This window comes from Mastigoproctus giganteus, chromosome 10 (genome assembly GCF_048544385.1).
Source record: "Mastigoproctus giganteus isolate SK-2022 chromosome 10, ASM4854438v1, whole genome shotgun sequence".
Classification (NCBI taxonomy): domain Eukaryota; kingdom Metazoa; phylum Arthropoda; class Arachnida; order Uropygi; family Thelyphonidae; genus Mastigoproctus; species Mastigoproctus giganteus.
Window position 1 is genome coordinate 177,753,298 of NC_143584.1, and position 22,216 is coordinate 177,775,513.

Below are 22,216 nucleotides of genomic sequence, written 5' to 3' on the forward strand. Positions count from 1 at the left end.
GGAAGCAAATGGAGGATGGAGAATTCCGAGGAGAAGTACTGTCTATGTTCTGGAAGATGATCGAAGAAACCATAAATTCTCGCTAGGATGTAAACAGAAAAAAATTAACGAAATATCATTTTAACTCGCATTATAATATATCCATTAGAGAATTGTATCATATCGAGTGTACCATAATGTCATAACAAGTCACTGTATATTTAACAGACAGCATGTGCTGATTGATGTCCAACTTGCGAAATACCTGAGTTCATCGCTGTCCAAAGGCATCTATTTATACAAGAGTCATCGAGTTTTCTTTTGTTTCTCTTTAAAAGAAAAAAAAGTCCTAGAGATATAACGGAGAATAAAGTAATCTCCAAAAAGTTCATTGTTTCTTTAAATTTCAATTTAGTAAATAAGTTTGACCACTAGATGACATCATCCAATGGGGGAAAACTCAGAAGCTAAATTTGGTCTCTCGTGTTAATATTGGAATAAAAACTGCGCAAAAGCGGGTCTTAACCTCGTTTGGTGATGACAAAACCGAACGCACTCAATACTAAAACATCGCAGTCACGTGACGTATCAAACTATGCGTGGAACCCTGTGACGTATAAAAACTAAAAGTACTGTTCTGTTTCTACAAAAGACTTACTGCATAACACGGAAGACTCCAGCGATTTATTTGATGATTCTTACAACGAATATGCTTCGCTTGAACCGAGTCCGTACGGCGACAGTCACACGTGATTACGCTTACGAAACATTTAAGATTCTGTACACATTTGTTACTATTCTCACTGTCCGTCAAACATTGTTCTGATTCTTCGACGAATGTTCATGGACGGCATTGCAGTCCTTAATGGCATCCGCTCCATCCTTTTTCTTGTTCACGTCAGCCATCTATCAAGGAAAAACAACCGAATGGCAACTTCAACTTGATAAACACTTAACAAAACTTGGAAAGTTAACAAGTTAGTAGTTCAGTTAGCAATATAACAACTCAGTTAGCTACTTAACGATTAACAATTTAACGACGTTTTACTTTTTGCTCATTAACAAATTAACAATGTTTTAACTTTTGCATGTTACCAAGTTAGCAAACTGAAAGTAAAGTTAGCAACTTTAATTGGCAAGTTAACAAGTCATCAACATTAACTTACAAGTTAACAACTTTTATTAGAAGTCAACAAATTAATTACTTTAACTTGCAAGTCAATTTTAAACTACAAGTTAAAAATTAGCGACTTTAACTTAGAAGTTAACAAATAACTTTAACTTTCAAGTTAACAAGCTAATAGCTTAGTTAACAGGTTAAGAGGTTCACGTATTAATAGCTTAGTTACTGCGTTAACATCTAAGCTGTTAACGTTAACACATTAGCAGCTTAGAAGTTAGCAAATTAACAAGTTAGTAACTTAGTTAACAAATTTAACAAGTTAGCAATTTCAACTTTAGAAGTTAACAAATTAGGAACTTAGCTAACAGATTTAGCAAGTTAAAAAGTTAGGAACTTATCAAATTTAACAAGTTAACAACTTAGGAACGTAGTTAGAAAATTTAACAAGTTAGCATCTTCAGCTTGAGAAGTTAGAAAGTTAGGGACGTAGTTAACAAGTTAGGAACGTAGTTAACAAATTTAACAACTTCCACTTAAGAAGTTAATAAGCTAGGAACGTAGTTAACAAATTTAACAAGTTAGGAACTTAGTTAACAAATTTAACAAGTTAATAGCTTGGAAATTAAGTTTTGAAGTTTAACTTAGAAGTCAAGCTATCAACTTCAAATTGCAAGTTAACAACTTAACTTTAAGGTACAAGTTAACAACTTTAAACTGTAAGGTAAATTATCAACTTTAACTTGCACATTAACAAATTAACAACTTTACCTTGCTGGCTAAGGTTAACTTGCTGGCAAGTTTACTTTAAAGTTCGCAAACGACCAGTTTGTTAACAAATGTGGTTAATAATTTCGTAAAATTGCTATCCAAGAAATACAAAGAAAGTGGACGAAATCAATGGTTAATCATTTCATATTTAATATTCCTTAACTAGCTTCAAGTAAAATACGAGAACAGCTAAAGTTTTCAACGTACTCACCTGAATAGTGGATATTGTGCAAGATTCTTTGGACTTCTCTGACAGTCTGTGCAACTTCCTCAAAACAGGACTAATGAGATCGGCTTTAACCTCTTTCGTATCACCTGAAGAAGCAAAAGTAATGATGTGACAAACAAAGAAATAAATAAACAGGAGTATTTTATCATCTGAGACTAGACAGCTGCTAAGTCAATGACCGATATGTGTACTCCATCACCCCATCTGATAAGATGATGTAATTTAATTCAACGATTTCCTCATTTCAACAATCTCTGCGAAAATTACGATGGCGAAATATGCGTGATTTCTTTATGATCAGACTACGATTTAGTTCATTAATATTGGATGTAAAAGTTTTGGGAGATGAAGGGTGGAATTTGTTCTAAATGGTTTCAATCCCTGTGGAGAAACTGCAACATTGTCTCAGGTACAGACTAGTAATGCCGCATAGGAAAAGTATCCTTTGTTTATCCTCAAATATCTAACACCAGTTCCTTAAATGTAGACTTCGACGTAACTCACTATCTGGTGCTAAAGAAATGTAATAATTTGTTTATCTACCACAACTAATTGCCACTTACCTAGAACGAAACTGGACAGGTATCCAAACAAGGTAGTGACCACGAAGCCAAACACTGGAAACCAGGAGTATCCAACTCTGTACAGTGGGAAAATGTACCTAAGAGGTAAAAATGACAGTACACTTCATGTGATGGATAATTGAATAAAATAATGAATTGATATCAATAAGAAATAAATTATGTGCATGTCATATTCTTCTAGCTAATACGAAGATATCAATTAGATATACGAGAAAGAAAGGGAAATAGTTAATGAAATATGTGCTTGGAAGATGGCACTACTGCGTTACTATAATGTTTACTTTGCTTTTGGGACACTTAGTCGATCTTTACCCGTCATTTGGCTGTCCATAAAGATCATACGAAGATGTAGATGAATCTCAAAATGAGCAAAACTGAAGACTACATGTTCTAACAGTTGCAACCAATAAGATGTAATTCAACTCACCTGTCCTGTTCTCCTTTGGTTTCTAACGCTGCAGCCATAGTTGAAGATGGAAAGACTCCGAGTGTAATGTTCGCGTAATCAAATGTCGAGTTAGTAGGAGCTGGACATCCCTCAATTGACTGTGGTCTGGGAGGGAAGAAGGCTTTCGCTACGGTCGATCCAAATCCAATAAACGCAGTGAATGCAACGCCCAAGACTAGACCAAAGATCCCGGACTGAAATATATGAATCGCTCAATCACTTTACTAATAATAAGAGATTTTATTACTCAGAAATGGTTCGTTATATTTCCAAAGACAGCCCTACCTTTTCGTTTGTCCTTGTGGTCAGCATTCCTAGAGTAAACAACCCTAAAACAGGTCCAGCCACCATTCCGAATAGTACACCCGAAGCCTCTAGAACACCAGCGAAATTTTCAACTACGATTGTCAGTAGAATACAAAGCAATCCATAGAACAGCGCTATGATTAAAACAAAATACGTACAAGGAGTTGAACAGATACAATATTAAGGCAGATATGAGATTTGAGCAGTCCTGTTGAACTAGTCCTTACCTATTATTTTGGAAATGAAAGCAGATTTTCCATCAGACAAGTGTTGACAAGCAGGTATTCGTCGTACAATATCCTCCATGGTAACAGCTGTGAGGGAATTTACCGCGGATGAAATGGTACTCAAAGCACCACTGAAAATACCAGCAACGCACAATCCAGCTAAACCAGGAGTAGGACCAAATGTCTTCATGATGTAATAAGGGAGGATCTGAAATAGATCCCAAAAAAGCGAATGTTGAACCAATGTTGGAATTACAAAGAGTAATGCCTAGCGCTCTTAAAATTTATTTATTATTAAAAATAAATGGGAAAAGGAGTCCTACCTGATCTCTTGATTGAACTCTAGTTATGTTGGAGCGCAACATTGGATCGCAGTCGTGTACGTTGGCATAGACCACAATTCCTATCATACAGTTAAACAGATTCAACGTGCAGATGAGCGGAATGCTCCAATAGAGGGCGCTGTAAGTTTAATATAAATGAATGGCGCACAATGTCTCCAAACAATGACATTTTTATTATACGCGTTTCATTTTTGAACATTTGAATTATACTTTTCGAATTTAGATATTTTCTCTTATGAAATGGGCCATAATAACGCCCTTACCTTTATAAAAAATTGGGTCGGAGTGTACTTAACGTGTACCGAGTCTACCTACAAAGATCAGTGTTTAATTACAACCAAAGATTGGCTGATACGTTATTAAATATTGTACCATTAAAAAGTTCTTTGAAACATCCTAGTTTCTGGTTGCTTTTGATAATATAACGCATATCAGCTCTGCGCAACGAATATACTTACGTCCTGGATGTCTTCAAGGACTTTACTGTCATCAGTCTCTGAACTTGAGCTTGATTTGATCCAAATGTGCTAAGACTGAATATCAGCCCTCCGAAGAAACAGTTCCAGAAATTGTACCTCAGTGTAAAATCGGGATCCATGCTATAAAAGTAAACGGATAATGTATCTTAACGATAAAACATTCTGCTTATTAGAAATGGGACCTTGATTAACAAATTTGTTATTTTTACTTAAATACTTTTATTTCAGTAATAATTTCATTATTAAAAAGATATACAAAAAAGACAATCAGTGACAGTGGTCATCACCAAAAAATTCCATCTGGACTGTGCACTTCAACGAAAAGTTCAACCCTTTGCAAGATTATGAAAGGTAAAAGATCCCAATGGACAGCGTGTCTTTTCAATATGGGGTGAAAAGAACTCCAAGGTCTTTGGAAAAAAAAACATCATACATCACTTTAATGATGGTCATGGAGAAGTTATTATTTAGAGCCAAAGAATCTAAAAGATTTAGAGCTGCTTTCAAAGATTAAAAATTAATAAAATTACTGTATACCCTAAAAGTTCTAACCATGCACATCCCATGAAAGCAACATGACCTTCTTAAACATCACTGATTGTTTAGTGTATTATATTCGTGAGAAAATCTCTTAGAAATCGTAATTGAGTTGCAATAAAAGAATCTATTCTGCCAAAAAAAATTTCGAAAAAGAGAAAAATCCAGCTTTTCATTAACCAATGATCCAGCAGTCGCCACTGGATCAGAGTTAGTAATATGAAAGGCAGAAAGATAAACGAAGAGACAAGTTTAAAGATGCAATCAAATACATAAATAAATAAAGTCTCGGTTGATTTATATAATGGTAAAAATCACTCCACACGTCGATGATTGCTTATGACCTTTTAAACGGTTAGGAAATGGCGCTAACGGATTTTTTTAATTTTATATTTTTCCTTTCCGGTGGCTTCACAGCACTCGTCAAAAACAATCTATTCAGCATAGCTGTCATCACATTCTCCATTTTATGGCGTTATCTATGATAATATGATGCGTTCCATTTCCTTATTTTGAAATATGCAATGCCAAAGGAAGCACAAGGCTGAAGTTTGACCTTAGCTTCTCCATTTGATGGTCGCGTTATCAGGCGATTTCGAATTCAGGTTTCTTATTAGCGAGATCGTAGGTTGATTGCAGACTTCACCCAACGTCTCGTGTTCATTCCAAGATTTCACTACTGGTAATCGTAATTCAAAATAAGGGTTATTCTACACAAAATATAAATCAACCAGTATTCTCCAAGAACTCAATAAGCCAATATTTCTTAGATAAAATTAGAATAAGTGGATTAGAATAAAGAGATGGGATCCCCTCTCCTTCCAACAGCAACAACTCCACTCTCTGATGCCAAAATCTTTCCTCCAACTAATTTCGCCCACCTGAAAACTTTCTTTTGATGTCTATTCCATGAAGGTAACAGAAGACAGTATTCTACCAAAACATAATATAAAATTTTCATATATATAAATGTCACAGTACATACTTGAAAAACTCAATTCGCTCCCCCATGTCGGCTATCCTCAATACTCTTCCGATTCCACCAACGTCCATGGTTCCCTTGATTACGACGGCAAATATCCCAGTGTACATCAGCAAGGATTGCAGAACATCGGTCCACAGAACAGCTTTCATCCCTCCCTAAGTAAAAAAAAAGCGCGTGCATGTACCTTTCGGACAATTGAAATAACTCGGTAGAATGGAACCAAAAGAAAACCGAAGGAATTCAACTTACCAAAGTGCAATAGAATGTGCACACCGCACCGATTGACAAAATTGAAGTCCACCTCCATAATCCAGTCACTGCGCTTAGAGCTAAAGCTGGAGCATACAGCACAACTGCCATGTACATAATCTACGAAGAGATTTTAAAAAAATCAGGGGATATTTCTGGTGTTGTTTCCAGTTTTCTTTTTAAATTCATAAGCATTTTAATAGACTCTCTCTGAATTTTTAAAGTAAACTCACCATCTGTATCATAAAAAATACAGAAGTGACGTTCCTGGTACCCCTTCCAAATCTTCGCTCGAGATACTGAAATTTAAAAAAAATAATAATAAATTTTAATCTAAGTATGCAACAAGTATGACACTGTTTTTAATTTGTTTTATTTTATTTATTGCAAGGCATCATTTTTTAGATAGAAATGGCATTCTGAAGGACACACAATATGTTTTTTGTTAATAAATCATGTTTGACTAACTGATAAGCTATTTTGACATAGTTACTCGTGAGCTGGATGTGGAGAACAATTTAAACATAAATCATTTGGATTTTAGGAAGACATTTGACTCAGTCCCTCATGAGAGGCTACTGTATAAGCTGGAACATGTTGAAACTAAGGGAAAGATTCTAAGATGGGTTGAAGGGTAGCTGTGTGTGTCCATTGATCAAAATCCTCTGTATTCTGTCCCACAGATAGAATACAAAGGATTGTGATCAATGGATATCTTCAGTTTGGTGTCAAATCCGGAATCCCTCAAGGATCATTTCTAGGACCGCTGTTGCTGATTATCATTAAGAACAAAGGACAAAGGGAGTAATGTCAAAATTTGCAGACGACGTAGTTTGGGAAAGTCGATAATGATCAGTGCTAAGCAGTGCTCCTCCAGAGTGATTTGAACAGGCTTCAAGAATGGTCAGAAAAATGGCAGCTTGGAGAATAGCAACCCCAAAATGAATTATACACTTGTTGGCATTCCATTTAAGATACCATATATCCAATGATTCCCGAAGCCTAAGCTTATCCATGGCTTGGATCATATCGTTTTCTTAATATCAGAATTTCAGAGTTTAAAAACGGTTAGTTAAATAAAAATTTTAACATATATCTTAGTCAAATAAGTTTCCACCCCTTCTGCGAGGAGACTGGCTTCTGCTATCTAGTAATATGTTTCCCCCTTCTAAACACAGCACTTACCTAGTCATTAAAATACTTAAACAGTATCTTCTCCGTGAACAATACCCAGAGAGCCTCTTTTAAATCCACACCAGTAGACATCTCCGACGTCGATCTTAAATCAACATAGTTTTCACACTCCAACATTATATGTTGAAAAGTTTCCTCCTGTCCACATGAACAGGTTCCTTGCTCTTTTAATCTAAATTGGAACAGTTTATATGCCGAGCCATGTCCAGTTATCAGGAAAGTTTGATTTAAACCAAATTGTCTTCTTTTTATTCACAAATTCCTACCTGAGGCATAAACAAGAATGTTTGCCTGCCTTTATTAGAGTTTTGCCATAAAGTCATCAATTCTTGTAGCATCCGTGCCATCTCACTTTTAACATCTAATCGCACATACACTTTGTTTTCATCTGGGCAAGATGACACACCCACAATGGTCTTTCTTATGTTTTTCTTGGTATGATACAATAGACCACTCAATAAATAACATACCTAACAGCCATCTTCCGTGATATTATTTGTAGAGCTTCAGAGGAGACAGTCCTGCATGCCCTGGTCACACCCAATAAGGCAAATCTCTGTGCTTGTAAAGTATATGTTTGCATAACTACTTTACTTGTTCTATGCACCCATGCTCCAGAGACATACGTCATGATAGGGACAAATAGACATTCATACAAATGGTTGATCGAGAGGACCAACCTGATTCATCTCCTTCTTTCTAGAGTTTATATGTAAAGAAGTCTGCTGTTTTTCTTTGCATCCTTTGCCAAAGATTTCTCATAATCTGCCTTCGTTTGCCTAACCTCCTTTGTGACTTGATTGCAGATTAGCTTATATCTATAATAGGCATCTGTGATGCCTCATAATCTACATGCATCCAATGCATTTTTCTTCTCTGCCACGAGTCCCATTAGTTTATCTGACATCCATTGAGGCTTTAACCTTGAACAATATTTCTTAGTTGGAATGAAAAGCCTAGTAGCCTCCAAGATTAATTCCTTGAATGCTTCCTATTTAGAATTTGCTGTTGGTAACATCATCAGTTGGTCCCACTGCATAGAATTGAAAAACTGTCTGAGACCACTGTAGTCACTTTTACGAAAGCAAAAGCCCTTCACTATACCCCTGATTGGTAGATACATCTCTAAAGAAATCTCACACTAGTACACTGTGATCATTACCATCTAGTGGTTCCTTTATCTTCAAATTCTTAAAGCACAATTAATCACCGCTGATAATCAGATCAAGAGTATTAGTCCCTCTGGTTGCCTCTCGAACAACCATCCAGTAAATCCACAAAAGTCTTGCTGGTGTGCGAGTGACAACCCACAAAAAGTTCCAGTCAATATCTGGAAAGTTAAAATCCCCCATTATTGCACAATCTGATTTTCTGGCCCACTCTATTTCTCTGTAAAGTTGTTCATTGTAATCATCAGAGTCATTAGCCCTGTAGCACACTCCTGCTCTCATTTTTCCTTTCCCAGTGCTTTTGTAACACCAAACTGACTCAACATTGCACTGTCCATCTATGTCGACTGGGTGCATTTCTTAGATTTTTAGTACCTCCCATGTTCCAATTCTGCGCTGCTTATATCTGTGCGACACGCACGTCTCTGATATCCCAACTATACCCGCCTTTGATGCCTTGACCAGCACTTCAAATTCATCAAATTTATTTACTATACTCTTAGCATTGGTGTACATGCAAGTATATATGCACTACTTGTGTTTACTATTAGTTACCCTTACACAGCCCATATATTTACTTGTTCAATGATGACTCCCACCAATCCCTAAAATCCCCAGCACTTTGCTTTCTAGCCTGCTGCTCCGTCTAATAGAAGCAGTGCAAGAATCTCTTTCACCTCTGCCAGTGGCTACTGTTAATCTATTAGTCCTTGTATCCCCCAAGCTAGCAGTTTTCCGACCCACCTAACACTGCCTCGATAGCATCAGCAAATATTCTTGTACCCCTTCTATTTAAGTGTATCCCATCCCTGTAGATGCAGTCTCTCCTGTTAACAAGCACAGACCACGCTGTGAAAAAATTCTACCCTGTGGGCCTTGCGCAATCTCTGCAGGACCGAATTAATTGACAAGACTCTTTCAAATTTAACTCTAACTCACGACTTTCTTTCAACATTGGCCTGTACTTGCTAAATAAATCCACATATTTCCTACTCTTAATGTCATTAGTGCGAACGTGTAGAACAATATCAACCTTTGTGCCCTTAAAATATGATATCTGCTTCATAACGTAATAAACTTTTGCCTCTGGCAGACATACGCTGATCCTATTCCACCTATCCTTTTTGCATGATATATTACCAATCTCCCTGACAATAGAGTCACCGACAATAACTAGCTCCTGTCTGACCAGTGCATTCTGCCTTTAAGATTGCCTGTGTTGGCTGATGCACAAGAGCAAGCTCCAGCGTTGAGTTGGGCAACTGAAGGCTTGATGGGTTCCCCACTTCGAGGACATCTACCCGATTCTTCAAACTCTCACAGACACCATCAAAACGCTGAGTTGGCGCCTAATTTCTGGACAATCTACACCTAGCACGCACAAAGACATCCTCCTCGGTTAGATCACGTCCTGTTCCAGAAATATCTCCAAACATTTCACAAGTTGCACATTGTTTTTTAGGCTGCGATGCGTTGGAGAATCGTTCCCTTCGGTTGTCCCCCGAGTTACAGCACTTCTGCTACTTTGTGCCCGTTGCTTTGCTGCTCTTGTCTGGAGCATGATTCCCGTTTGAATACAATTGATTAACGATGAAAATTATAAGATTAATAAATTTAATTATAATTAATTGTCAATACCACACTAATCTAATAGATTCCTAAACTCAGTGATTCTTATTACGCTATCTAGTTGGACGTACAACAGTTCTTCCTATATTAAGTAGTAACCTACAAAATCTCTAGCTAAATTAAAAATAAAAATAACAAGCGTGACTAGGACAATAAAGCTACTTATAGAGTACAATATAATATGACAGTTATGCTAATAAAACAACAAAAAGTCTTAAAAAATTTATGATTTCTTGGAGCTGGAATTTCACTGCTTGCACATGTATAATCTCGTCCAATTGCCGTCCTTCTCACTCCTTGTTCTCGCCAATGGGTCGCAACTTTGGTATAATCACCGTCTTCTCCACACACGCACACACAGACCATGTCGCCCTGGTGAGTAGTACAGTCGGTATAATTGGCTTTCTCCCCACACCGGGTGGAAAAGACTTGAGTTGGAGTCCCGTCGATAACTTGCGGAATTTTTATGGGCCTTTTTCACATGTCTGAGTTGGTCGGTCTCAAGCGAAGCAGCATGGTTTTTCCTCCCGAGAACTTCGGTTTTTTTGTCCAGAAAACAGAAAATCGACCTCAGAACATACGCAATTTACAGACGTATTACATACCACTCAATATCGCCTAAGTCACTGAAGCGCTTAAAACCTTACAACAAATAACAAGTCGACCATGTTAGTCTTTGGAATGCGTACATTTCAGGTTTATGAAGATTGTGTTTTAGTGATGGATTCTGTATACTTTGTCCTGTCAAAAGTCATCAGGTGAGTTCCAATAGTTTTGAAGAAACTCAACGTGTTTCTCTTAAACATACCACTCAGGCGTCTAAGGTTTGCAGATTGTAGCCTCAGAATGTAGTTTAATCTTGTTTGACTTTAACTACCACTTCTCGAAAGTTCGCAACTATTTCATTTATTTCCGATGCATCCATCTTTCGAGTAATTAGATTGGCAACCATGAACAAATCTTTGGACATAATTACTGTCTCCATTGAGAGAAGTGTAATGAAGCTGGAAGAATAGTAATAAAGATGATGAATGGGTTGCCTTCTGATCCAGTTCAGCTATCTCAAGATCCAATTACTCAATTCTAATTTTTTTTCTGGAAATCGCTTTTCAAATTTTTATGAAAAGTGATTTCACATTTCACATAAAACTAGACAGGTCACATCATCATCAACGTTTCGTTCCCAGTATCTTCATCTCTTCACCTCAACTATTGTAACACAACTTCCGGATAAGAAGTAGCCTCTCTAAGTAAGAAGTAGCTACTGTCTCTGCAGCTGAACAGCTAAATACTCTAACGAAGACTCTTATTGGTGCTCAACCAAGCCATAAAAAAGGAAGCCTCACAACACTGCTGTCGCGGACCAACTTCGTACAACCGTCCATTCCTCTCAGAAATATTTCCAGCATGCTAGGGCCTCAATGCCCCAACCTGAAATTGACGATTACGGAGAAGTTTACTGCCGAAATCGATACGCCAACCTCATTAGAAGAGAGAGAGTCCTGGAGAACCCAGTCTCCATCACAGGAAATAGCAACTCATGGAGACTTTTCCATGACGATACTTACCGTATTGCCACGGACAATCTCTCCAGAGGGGAAGTAACTCACTCGACTATTACTCGTGCAAGCACAATGACTTGCTCTTGGGACTCCACGGTCAATAACATCCTGGACCATCTTTTCTCTGAGGACTCCCAGCCTACTACAACGCACCAAATAAGCACGTGAAATGAAAATTGGATGTACCGCAACCATCTGGTCGAAGAATCACTTACCAGAGAGGAACTCTTCATCGCTAACATTTCTGGAACCAATCAAGTACAAATATTCAAATATTGCACAGGAAATGCTCAAGCTATTCTTTAAGCTGCTGAAAACATAAATACCATCCATTTCAAAAGAAACAAAAAAAACTACAAAAATCTTCAAAAACTCAGGGTGCATAGAAACTTCACAAACTAATAAATGAGATGTATAAATCCCAGGAATATTTAGTGAAGGCCATATTTATTAGGTGCATTAACAAGCTGAAGAGGTTCATAAATCTCATTCAAATCAATTACTAATAACCTTGATGTCTTCTAATAATCTCTAAAGCCTTTTCCTTCAAAATAGATGACGTGCTTCATTTGAGAAACAATGGTTCTTGCCCTTCAGAAACAACCTCTTCATCACTTCATATGTCCTAAATATGACTCTTAAAGCCACTTTGCTGTCCTAATGCATCCTCTCGTATCTAAATGCTAAAAGTACTCAGACGCATCTCTTATTATACCAATAAATCACCGTTCCTCCAGAGGAACTGATTGAGATTCATTCAAAGACTAGAATACCTCTCAATGAAGTGTTCCTGTACTCTAAAATGATCTTTATAAGTGTAAATTAATGAAGAACGAAGTAAAACCAGCTGTTTTAATTAATGTAGTTGTTGTTTCCTCTAACTTCACTTATCTGGATGAAAAATTACTTCTCTTGTACAATTTACTGATCTCATAAATAATACAACTTCAGACTCTCAAGTTCTCATAAATGAAACAACTTACAATTACTCTCTAATTAATGAAGATGTTTCCCAAGTCTCTCCTCATAAAGAGCTAGGGGGAGTCTCCCTTATCCTTTAATGTTTCTTTTATACCCTATATTCTTCAAACATTAAAAAAATACTCATAAAGCCTTAAAATTCATTGGTAGACCTTCTGCCCGTTTTCACAATACGCTATTATCTGTTTGTCCTTGGTGCTTGCAATTTTAGAGTATATATAGAGTCCATCTAGGAGGCCCTTTCCACATGTAAGACCATTAAAAGGATAGCTGGATTGACACATATGAGAAAAGAGGAGAGGGACAGATTCAGTATAAACATGTAGACAGAAGGGCGCACCATCTTATTAATAATTTACAGTGTCTTACTTCTAGAGGAAGTTATAGTCCCGTTGTAGTCCCCTTTTCCTCAGGCGTGATATCTATAATCATAAAGTTAAGAAAGGAGCACCTCTTCTTACGTTAGAACAAATTTATATTTTATTCTTCAAGAAATATATACAAAACATGTTTGGTGGTTCTCTACCACTTGTTCGGTATCTCACTGTTGCCTCCACGTTCAGTCTGAATTAGACTGTAAGTCAACGTAAAGGAAGCAACAACACACTGAAGAAGTAGTGGAGTACCATACCACGAAACGTATGCTTTTATACATTTCTTAGGAAAGAATATGCAAACGTTTTATAAAGCAGGATGAAATAATCATTTGCTTAACTTTAAGTCTGTAAATAAATCTTGTTTGTTTTATTTACGCATTTAACTTTATTCTTCCTAGTAAAGTCCAGCTGGTTTAAAATCCAGTCTAACTAATTCCATGTTGGTTAGATTGCATTTTAAATACGATTTTCATAAATAATTGAAAATCAAAAGAAAGCATTTTATTATAGGACTTACCTCATAAGCCGTGGTGACTTTCATCTGATAGAATACCGGCAGGTACAGCTGAGCTGCTATCATCCCTCCAATAACTGTACCCATATTCTTCACAGAGATCTGAGTCCCGTACAGATAAACTTCGGAAGGGAATCCCAACATCGCAATAGCCGATTGGAAAGTCGCCATCAAAGAGAATGCTACAGGGAAAGGTGACATATTTCGTCCAGCCATAAGAAACTCCCCCGTTGTTTTCTGTTTCCCTCCAGAGAAACGGAAGTAGATACCAATAAAAGTGGACAGCAGCAGCATCGTTGAGATGACCACATAGTCGGTGATCCCCAGATTTAGTAATTCGTCCATCTTTAACTTCTCCTCTTCGATTGCTTGACCCACATCCGAAATCTTGCCGTGGCTCCTAGAAAAATGAACGGTACGGAGGTCACTCCAAAATATATCTTCGTCAACCCCAGACGGCCAAACAGTAAGGTCTATTTGACGGCAGATTGAAATGAGGAAGTGACGGTGAAGTGGCTAATTTTCTGGATGCGAACGTCATCAGATTTAAATATTTACGCTGTTACCCCGTTCAAGGCTACATAGTTTCGAACAAAGGCAGGAAACCTCCTGTTAACTCAATGGATAGGTAGAATGCGATGCAAAATTTGCATTGCCCGTGCCTAATCGTAGACTGGAATATTTAGATAGGCATGGCAAAGTAAAACTTTACAATATGCCAAGAAGATTTCAGAATTTTTGAAGAATAAATCGAGGTGAGTATCGTGAGTATAAACACCCAGAAGATATGAGTGTCTCACATATCTTCTGCGTGAGCAGCTACATGAAAAATGTTAATAAACACTGGACTGACCCAACTATGAACCATAAGAAAAACGCTCGCATTATCCGCTTGAAATTTATTTCTATCTTAACGTGCATGTGTGAATGAATTCATGAAATTTGATCCCAAAGCAAAGGTAGGTTAAAGTTGCAACTGTGTAAACACGCGCTTTTTAAACAGCACCATTCATCGGTGAAATTTCTCCATGGAAACAGCAATGGGGAAAGAGTCCTGGTCATCCTGAATGTCAACGTTTTATATTTGTACACTTACTTCTCACTGCGCATGTGATAGTTTTAATACACCATCGTACAGTTGGCTTCATTTGTGATAATTATATAAGAGTTTTCGAAATTAATGGAATAACTATCAATTGTCGAGGAAATTTCACCTATAACAGAGTAGACTTATTGCGATGATAAGATAGGCAAATGCAATTTGCGTTATAAGTTGTAATTATTAAAATATACTTTGTTATTATTAATATATTCCAAAAATACACATGCAAATTATTAATATCCATAGTCCAAGATCATAGTTACATATGGAGGGAAAGCTAATGTCGTTGGAGCCCCAAGGAGAATGTAAAATGATTCTGCATCTCCTCATTTTGGCATCCCTCTATGTATTGGTCTGCAGCTATACCTTGAAGGTCCAGCTGCAGACCGATCAATAAAAAAGGGTCCAAGGAAAATACTTGAGGGGCATCCTTCTGTGGTCCGCATAATCTATAAACCAAACTCATTGCTTTGCTTTTGAGCTGGTTCAGATCCTCTGGTATCGTACACGGACGCTGCTTCTTAGAAAGAAGTCAGGTCATCTCTGAATAGGTTGGATGTTCTATTAATTCAATGTCAATTCCTTTTCAATAGCCAGCGTGATCTGTCAGCGAATGAAAGGGACAATACCATCTGCAACATCCAATTTGTCTTTCAATCTAAAAAACGCCCTTATTTGATCATCTAATAGTATTATAATACCACTATCATCGAACTAATTTCTAGTTACTGAATATCAAATAACGGAGCAGGTGCCTGAATATGATACGCAGCGTTTTGAGCAGACTTCGTTTATAGATACTTGAATAAATTTCTTACCAACGGACACTGCACCCAGTGAAGCTTTCGTCGAACGAGTATAGTTTCCAAATAGAAAATAATAAATAAATAAAATCTCATTGTGGAAGTGGTGTTGATTTATATAAGTACGGAAATCAATCAACATAATACGTTATTGCAGATGATAGTGCAAACGCTGACGTAAAAACTATCCTCGCCCAATTGGCGCGTCAGAAGTACAGTATCTGTTATGGTGCTATCTGAGGTTATCTGATCATTTCCTTGTATCAGAAGAAGAAGAAGAAGAAGAAGAAGAAGAAGAAGAAGAATAAGGCTGATATTGCTACAATTGTGGCAGAGTTAGTAAAAGTCTCTGGATATCGAAGCAGTTTCTGGCAGAAGAAACAACCAATCTCACGAATGGTTGTTTCTTCTTCCAGGAACCGCAGTTTTTCATCCAGTAAACCGATCATGGAATACGCTAATGCCTTATAGTCTTAGAAACATTACACCGACGCCTCATACACTGAGCTTCCTTGAAGAAAGATAAAAATATATCATTATTAAGAATATTAAACAAATACCTAAGTTTAATAATACTAAACGAATATATATATATTATATATTTTGTTTTATTATTAAGTAAATCTTTTTTTAAGGTGGATACAATTATTTTAACGCCAAAGACTTCCTCATATAAGTGCTTCTTATATCCCGAAAAATACTGCAATGCATTTCTCGTAAGTTTCAAACATGAGATCCTATAAACACATTAAAACCTCTTTTTTTATATAAAAACAGAAATGAAAAGAGATAGATTACGCTTACCTATGTGAAAAAGACTATAAGAATATAGTATCTCATTCCTTTTACCCTCGAAATGTATAATCCTCTCTCGACCCCCATTACACTGTCGCAGACTAAGTTTTAGTGATTTCGAGTTCCAATACCTTCAGTAATAAGATGTCTGGAATAAGAATAAAAATGCAAATTTGACCCAAACCTGTATGCTACTTTACTGACCCCTTTATCGTACATAGCAAACTACAGAGGAACGATTCTTTCCTGGAACTGGCAGTGTAATGTCCCTCTGCAACCTGAACTAACACGACGCCTGCTGCACAAACATCGTACAGAATGAGGACTAAAGTTGAACATCAAGCCTCACGTGGTCTTTCTCCGCTATCCTGTTTCGAATGCTATCACCAATGGGCCTTTATCTTACATATGTATATATACAAATACACAAACGTGTGGCGCTTATGGATCGCGTTTGATAGTTATTTTGGCCTCTTTACAAAGAGGCCAAAATAATTATCAATAAGTGTATTTCTTGGGTTTGGTTCAAAGCATAATTCTTTCCCATTTTTTTACTGGTCTTTGGCAATTGTAAATTTCCTTAAACTTCAGTTTTGACCTTGTTCTTTAACTTTTGTCTTTGTGCATGCGCCTCACCAAAATGCATCCATCACACATTATGGAACACGAGCGAGACCTGTCAAGTTCCAACGAAAATAATTTTGCCGATTCAAATTTAATGAGGGAAGCTTTTCTGCCTTCCTAAATACAGATACCGCATAATTAGGTGAAAGTACCAGGCAGAGATGCCATCTGTTGCATTTCAGGCGCGCGGAACCTCCCAGATCTTGAAAGTGGGTTCAGAAAGATGCAAAAACCTCTCTTACTCTGAATTTAATAACACAGATGCCGAATGAATTATTTTTAAAGTGTGTATTGAGTACAAATCGATATCTGAACTTACCATCACCTATTTTAGTAAATAAAGTGGAGTATCTCCAAGTCTCTGTTCCTCTTATCAGCTCAAGATCTGCCCACCCCCTCTGTAAGCCGCTAGATTTGTCTGAGTTAATAAAGTGTCCTTGTATCTCACTAAGAAGTTTCAGATGAAATTTTTGCTGCCAATCAGGATTGTTGATATCAACTCTGCTCTATTCCACATTGCATAATCTATTAGCTGTTCTCACTTTTATGATTACACTGGTGGATAAAAGTTATAGTCGAACTTGTGCATTTGTAAATCGAGTTTTAAGTTATACATAACTCTTCGGATCGAGTTAGTGGGTCTGGGACGAATCTGAGACCGACTAACACGGTCATAAAATTTGCTCCATCTCGACTGGATTCGGACAAATATTTTTGTTGTTGAAAAGTCTGAATAATGTTTATGGCCAATGGCACAGAATACAAGTAAGTCATTGCAGTAGAAAATAGTCATTGGGCTGGAAGCCACCAGTCACCGACCGAAGTGACAGAGGCCCCAACGTATACAAAATATGATATCTAGATTACAAAGTGAGTTCCTAGAGAACTGGGCGAAGTCGATCGTTGTACAACACCAACAGATGACCAATATCTTGCCCTAAATTACAGATTACATAAGGAGATACCACCTCATTATCATTCTTATTCCAGGATTTCTGGTTTTTCATCCAGTAAACATACAAACCAACCAAAGAATTCACGCAATTATTTGAACTGACACCCATATCTTTCTGTCTTGACTACTGGTGTGATAATTCAAGTGGACCGAGCTTCAATTCGATTTTGGCGTACAAAAATGATTTTGAACAAAAACGTTGTTCTTATCACCAACACACGATCAGATGGCGAGTATATCATTATGGCTTCGTCACGAGCAAACTACTATACATGAGTTTGTATAAGAGCAACTTACAACTACTATTCTGCATCCGGAGGATAGTGTTGCCACCGATGTGGTTCTGAAGAATTGAGTATAGTTACCAAAATGAGGAAGGTTAGCTCTTTCATGTTGGGCTGCTGATACTTTGAATCACCTTATATTTCTATCATCTAAATCTCAACCTTTTTTTTTTTTTTTTGAGAGTCCTACTATTTGTGCTACTGCACAGCTCGACAAAATTAAGAGAACAAAATGTTTTTCATGAATATTCTATTGTGAACACTATCACTAAAGGCGAATATTTGATATAATGGGCATTCTGGCTTGCAAATTCCGAGTATCCAATAGAAATCGATTTACCACCTTAGAGAGCCGCGCATTATGCTAATTATTCACGTCTATAAAACACAGGTTGTGGCCACATCACTTAATTTTCGTTTTTGGGCTTGTTCACTGGGACAGCCACAGGATGGCAAGTCATTGCCGTTTAGATGATTCTTTGAGATGGCGGGCCGTTGGACGACTTGAAGCAGGACAGTCGCAGGTGGAGGTGGCACGTTGGCTCAATGTGCTACGCAGTGTCGTCTCGGCACTATGGAAGCAGTTTCTTTTTTATTTTAACCGGACCTCGACTTGTTTGGTCGCGTCATTCAGTGCTCCGTGGATTGTGTTTAGTTCAGTTATTCAAATTGATATTTTTGGATTCAATTTATGTGTCCTAGATTCCCCAAGGTGTTGGTGAGTTGATTGATGTAATTTTTGTTCTGATCCATAAGGATTCGAAAAGATATGTTTATATCTAAAATTCTGGATTGCTGAGTTGCATTTCGCTGGCCACAGCATGGTTGCTATATATAGTCTTGGCCGCTGTGTAGTGCTATAGTTTTATAGTGCATATTTTTTTTTGCTGTCTATCATGCTTAATTATTAGCTATAAACTATGGGAAATTAACTGAGTACTCATTCAATTAATTCAGTAATTATTATTGAGTTATTGATGATGATGGCGTAACCAACAATATCAAATATAGAGTGATTACTTAATATTACTTGATTGATTTAAATTGAACTATAGTGAATTTTATTAATGTGTGATACACTCACACGTGGGCATAATTGTACCTTGCATCTACAAGTCACGTGACCCACTAGCATTTATTCCCTGCCCTGCCCACAGCGCCCCATGCTGACAGTTCAGTGAAACTTGATTTTCAGGAGATTGTTTTTCTGATTAGACAATTTCAGGAGACAGTCTAGAAATTCAATAGATGATTTAGTTAGTTTCATCCCAACTACGTACGTGCTAATATGAGTTCTCGCGATGAATCGAGCTCCTCATCTGAGGAGCCCTACGATTCTGAACTGCTACCCCCACCAAAATCTGAGGGAAAAGAAGAATAAGACCAAGAAAAGGTCTCGGGCTTGTCCCCTATACCTCCTCTAACAATCTATCGCCAAGTGATGATAACAGCAAAATCCTTTCTGCTCCAAATATTTCTGTCCCAGCTAAACTTGACTTCAGCATCTTCACTCCAGTGGCAGCATCCATCCTGGAGTCTCTTGCAATGGCTCCTCCAGCTCTTCCTACTCCAGCTTCTACACCTCCCAATCCAACTTTGCAGCTCCCATCTTCGAAACAACCACTCCCAACCCCATCTGCTCCCAGGTAGCTGCTCTGATGAAACCTCACCTTCAATCAAAACCAGACTGGCCTCTTTGGCCAAGTGTTCATACTCAGCTCCAGGGTCAGCTCCACCAGCAGACGTTCCTGCTTCTACCCCATTGGTTCTAACTACCCCTTCTGTCTCAACTGCAGCACCCACTGCTCCAAACTTATCCTCGGCCCTGGACAAGCAGTTGAGGCGGGCCTTCCAGCCTCAAGAAGACTTGCCATTCCTGATTCTTATTCATCTTCTGTACCTGATGTCTCAAATGCAACCTCACCACATCTAGCTGTCACCATTTACCATAAAAACCTCGCTGCATTCCTGAACCAGGAGTCCAATAGATTCGCCAGTTCCGCTTCAAACTACATCCAGGAGTTGTGGGACAGTCTGGAGACAATTACCACTGCTCTCCTCATTGATAATGAAAAGTTGAAGACCACCAATGAGGAGCTCAAATCTCGTACTAGCATCCTAGAAAGGGTCTTTGACAATATCTCCAAATACCCACCTGCTGTGCCAGATACCACCAGAACAGAGTATCAGCAAGCTGAGAGACCTTAAAAATCTGTTCCTAGATCATATGCCAATGTCCTCAGTGGGGATGGTCCTACCCTTTCTACCACCTCTCCGTCTTCCCGGCCCCTGCCAGCTGAGCCTAACCTCCAGAAGGAACAGAACATCCTTTTATTGAGAGCAACGGATGAGTCCGATCTCAAGACCAGTGGAGATGTCAAAGAATTAGTGCAAAATACACTTAAAAGTGATTTCAAGACGGTTAGAGTCAAGTCATTAAGAGCAATCCGCAATAAGGGAGTTTTACTTGAAACGGCCTCCAAGGACGATCTGGAATCTATATCAATTGCCCCAACTCTCCAAAATGCAGCAGTAATAGTAAATCCACTCAGGCAGACTAACCCCCCCCCATCCTAATATACGATGTCCAAAAAAATACTACTAATGAGGACTTCCTGGATGATCTGTTCCACAAGAACCTCATGGGTATGGATTCTCTTTTGAAGAAGTTAAAAAAAAGCAAATTACCATTAGATTTACCACTAAAACCAACTCCGTCTCTGCTTCGCATCAGGTAATCACACTCATCCCAAATCTCTTCAAGACTGTCATGTCATTGGAACGGATCTATCTAGGGTGTAGTGCACACAGGTTCAGACCATTCACAGTGTTGACCAAATGCTTTCTCTGCCTAGGGTTTGACACACTGCCCAGTATTGCTCCCAAAAATTTCCCACCTGTGGATACTGCGCTTGCAGTGACCATGTTCATGCTGAATGCCCCAATAAGGATGAGGCACCTAGTTGTGCTAATTGCAAAAGGAGGAAAAGGGAACACAGCCATTCTGTGAGTGAAAGTGCATTTCCGGAATATCAACGAGCTTTAGACCAGACAAGACTAAGGACTGCTGACGATGACACCAAAAAGCCTCCTTCCAGTTTCACAATCCCACAAATAGAACCTCCAGCCCACAGCCTTCAACTTTCCTTGTGTCCTGCAGGCATCGCTATACCTCTACTAGTCAGTTGATGGTCATGCAAATCAATGGACACCGGTCTAGGGCAGTAGCAGATGAAATTAGACGTGCAGCAGAGGAAAACTCCATAAACATCATCTCTGTACAGGAACCATACGTTTCAAGACCTCAGACGGGAAACACTTCAAAGATTATGGGCTTCTCTATTCACCGTCAAGTCATCCAACTCACCCTGGATGAGCCAAAAACCTGTATTGTAGTAATGAATAAAGAGCTGGACATCCTAGTGATCCATGGCCAGTGCACGAAGTATGCAACCTGTATTCAGGTAATGTATGCCTCACTTTAATTTTATCTCATCTCTTTATACTGTCCACCATCCCATGACATTGAGCCATCACTCAACTATCTAGATCTCGCACTGGACTCCTTAGGGTCCAATGCGGTTATCATCACCTCAGATGTAAATGCCAAGTCTACCCTCTGGCAGTTGCCAGTTCTGGACTCCAGAGGTCTTCTGATTTGCGGTTGGACCATCATTCCGGATTGGACCCTAAGCGATCATAGAGTGATATGTTTCCACATCAGCATGCACACACCTAACCGAGCACCTCATATTGTCCCCACTGGGTTTGTCAGGTTCTCGACTAAGGCCGTTGACTGGGCAGCCTTTGACTCTTCCATACAGAGAGATTTTCCAGACCTACCCTCGTTATCCGATAAGAGTGAAGCTGACCTGACGGACCTGTACCAGAGCTCACTCCAATTAGCTGCATATCGCTCGACGAAGAAAAAAGACCAAAAAATCTCAAACTTGTGCCTAGTAGAACACC

At 38.3% G+C, this 22,216-nt stretch overlaps 1 protein-coding gene across 1 annotated transcript; it reads right to left on the reverse strand.

The window, feature by feature from the left end:
• Positions 1 to 648: 648 nt before the first annotated feature.
• LOC150079572 (putative sodium-dependent multivitamin transporter) lies at positions 649 to 14,156 on the reverse strand. Its single transcript, XM_090382219.1, has 12 exons — positions 13,688 to 14,156; positions 6,492 to 6,557; positions 6,259 to 6,378; positions 6,010 to 6,164; positions 4,467 to 4,607; positions 3,988 to 4,126; positions 3,665 to 3,872; positions 3,417 to 3,571; positions 3,111 to 3,325; positions 2,663 to 2,760; positions 2,082 to 2,185; positions 649 to 885 (listed from the first exon to the last, which is right to left on the reverse strand). The coding sequence occupies exons 1-12, from the start codon at positions 14,027 to 14,029 to the stop codon at positions 790 to 792; spliced, it is 1,839 nt and encodes a 612-aa protein (XP_090238345.1). The 5' UTR covers positions 14,030 to 14,156; the 3' UTR covers positions 649 to 789.
• Between the last annotated feature and the right edge of the window lie 8,060 nt (positions 14,157 to 22,216).